Source organism: Sceloporus undulatus, chromosome 6 (genome assembly GCF_019175285.1).
Source record: "Sceloporus undulatus isolate JIND9_A2432 ecotype Alabama chromosome 6, SceUnd_v1.1, whole genome shotgun sequence".
NCBI classification, from domain to species: Eukaryota; Metazoa; Chordata; class Lepidosauria; order Squamata; family Phrynosomatidae; genus Sceloporus; species Sceloporus undulatus.
Genome location: NC_056527.1, coordinates 50,112,415 through 50,114,688, shown reverse-complemented (window position 1 = coordinate 50,114,688; position 2,274 = coordinate 50,112,415). Strand labels below are relative to the sequence as shown.

The 2,274-nt window shown below is 44.0% G+C and overlaps 1 protein-coding gene across 1 annotated transcript; it reads right to left on the bottom strand.

Annotated features, from left to right (window-relative positions):
- Positions 1–281: 281 nt before the first annotated feature.
- LOC121932991 (probable histone H2B.3) lies at positions 282–650 on the bottom strand. Its single transcript, XM_042472160.1, has one exon. The coding sequence runs from the start codon at positions 648–650 to the stop codon at positions 282–284; it is 369 nt and encodes a 122-aa protein (XP_042328094.1).
- Between the last annotated feature and the right edge of the window lie 1,624 nt (positions 651–2,274).

Genomic DNA, 2,274 nt, shown 5'->3' with positions numbered 1-2,274 from the left:
GCATAACTGAAAATACCTTAATGGAAGATTGGTTTAATCATAGCAGTGTTATTGTAGTAATGGGCTTGGACGCTCCCAGATCTTTCTTCTTTGAAGTAAAAGTGAGGTTGATTGAAAGAAAAGAAAAGTGGTCAGTTACAGGATTCCTTGGCATTTTGAAGGTTCTGGTTTGATCTTTATGCAGGCAGAAGATTGACATTTTTTTCCTTCAGGCTGGTTTCTGTTCTTTCCCTTCTCTTCAAAGTCTTCAGCCAGCCATAGAGAAGGGGAAGAATGTCATTCTAACGGGTCCTGGTGCAGGCAACTCGCCTGGTCAGCTTCCTTGGCATGACTTGCCTCAGTGCAGTTTGCACATCTGAGGATATGATGGAGGGTCTTCGTTCCTTCCTCCTTAGACGCTCAGCTTCCCCAGACACTTTCCTGTAGATGCCATCTACATAGGAGTGCAACATGCTCCAAGCATCTCTGGTCATTCGGACCTTCTTCTTAGGTTGCAGTCTTCTGGGGAGCCTTGACCTGGTTCTAGCTGATGGTTTCTGGCGTCGGCAACTTCTGGCAGACCTCAGTCTTCTCTTTCGGAGGGCACGCCTTCTTCGTCTGGCCTGTGCCCTGTTTCGTGGTCTTCTGCGCAATGTTCTCCTTGAAGCCATGGTTTCGTACACTGAGAGTAGAGTGAGTGTCTGTGTGTCTGCCCGCCTGCCTGCCTGCTTGCAAATGCCTGTGTCTTCATGCTAGCTCTCCACTTATATAAGGCTGAGTATTCAAATGAGCAGCTGCTTCTGTGCCCAGTGATTGGCTGACTAGAACAAAGACTTAGTCAAGGTTGTCATAATACTTGATTGTGACCCATGTTGAAATGAAGGTCACTGAAAGCTCCTTGCTGTTTGACAAGATGATAAAATTAATTCAGATGTATCTGGGGGTATCAAGTATCAAAGTATGGGCCATTTCAAGTTCTCTTGCTGCCTAATCTGGTATAGCAATTATCCTATGGTGTCTCAACATTCACTTGGTACAATTGTATGTGACTGTTGATGGGGATAATGGTTTTATTAAAGTGGCTTGAACTCACCAAATAAATAAATAAACAAGACCCCCCCCCCCACAGAAGGAATACATTTTTATCAAAGATGTTGGACAGTTTAATGACCAGGCATGTTGATAGACTGGGGAAAACATGTTTAAATTCCCACTCAGCCACTAGGTAACCTAGGCTGAATCTACACAAGAGCTGTATCCAAATTCCACACTGTCTCTGTCCTGGTACTGCCCTCTTTACTGCCACATACACCTCTTTTAATCCAGAATGAAATCAATTTGAAAAGCCACATAGTCACATCAATGCAGTGGGGGTATTCTTACTGTGTACATGTGTTTGCTGTTTCGATTTATGTCTGGTCACACAACACCAACAGCTGCAGGCTTGGGGATGTGTGTCTTTTAATTCCCACAATGCATGTGCATATTCACATATACTTTCATTTTCCCTTTGTTCTGATTGTCCACCTGCATTTCTATAAGGTGAATCCTGTAGAGAAAGGGGAGGTGAAATGCCAGCCTGCAAATATGTGCATACAAATACTAAATCCCAAAAAAAAGGAGGGGGGAGCCAAAACTGCCTTTTCTGGATGCCAGTGCAAACAAATGAGCTACCCTTCTGTGGCAGGAACCACTTGACCTAGGTGACCACCCACCAACCTGTCCCCAAACTCCCACATTCCCAATTCCATTGCGATCCCAATTTGGCGGTCAAACCACAAGTTTTACAATCCCACTTCTTTCCCCGAAACAGTGCAGTAAATTGAAAGCTTTTAAAAATCACCTTAAAGCCCCCAGGCAGCAAAAAATAAATGCTTTCACATCAGGTCATGTGTTCCATCAAGACTGAGATTGAGGTAAGGATGCATTATTTAGCCTGCATAGGCTTGTTACAGACAGCCAAAATAAAGCTGCTTCGAGTCACTTTGGAAGTATGGTATTTCAATGATGCATGAGTCCTAAGAGTATGGAAGCTTCACCAAAGCTGCACTCCAGTCCTTAGGACTGGAGCGTGGCTTTGGTGCGGCCTTTGGACTCTTAGGACGCATGTATCATTGAAATACCATACCTCCAAAGTGACTTGAAGAAGCTTTATTTTGGCTGTCTGTAACAGGCCATAGATTCAGCCCTAGTTTGAAAAGTTGTTTTTGAGGGTAAAATGGGATGAGAAGAGAAGAGAAAGCTGCCTTCAGGTATGCTATCTTGGAGAAGGCAGGATATAGATGTAATCAGTCA

What these genes read in the sequence shown, in the direction of transcription:
- LOC121932991 (XM_042472160.1), bottom strand. Translation starts at nt 650, where the DNA reads ATGGCTTCAAGGAGAACATTGCGCAGAAGACCACGAAACAGGGCACAG.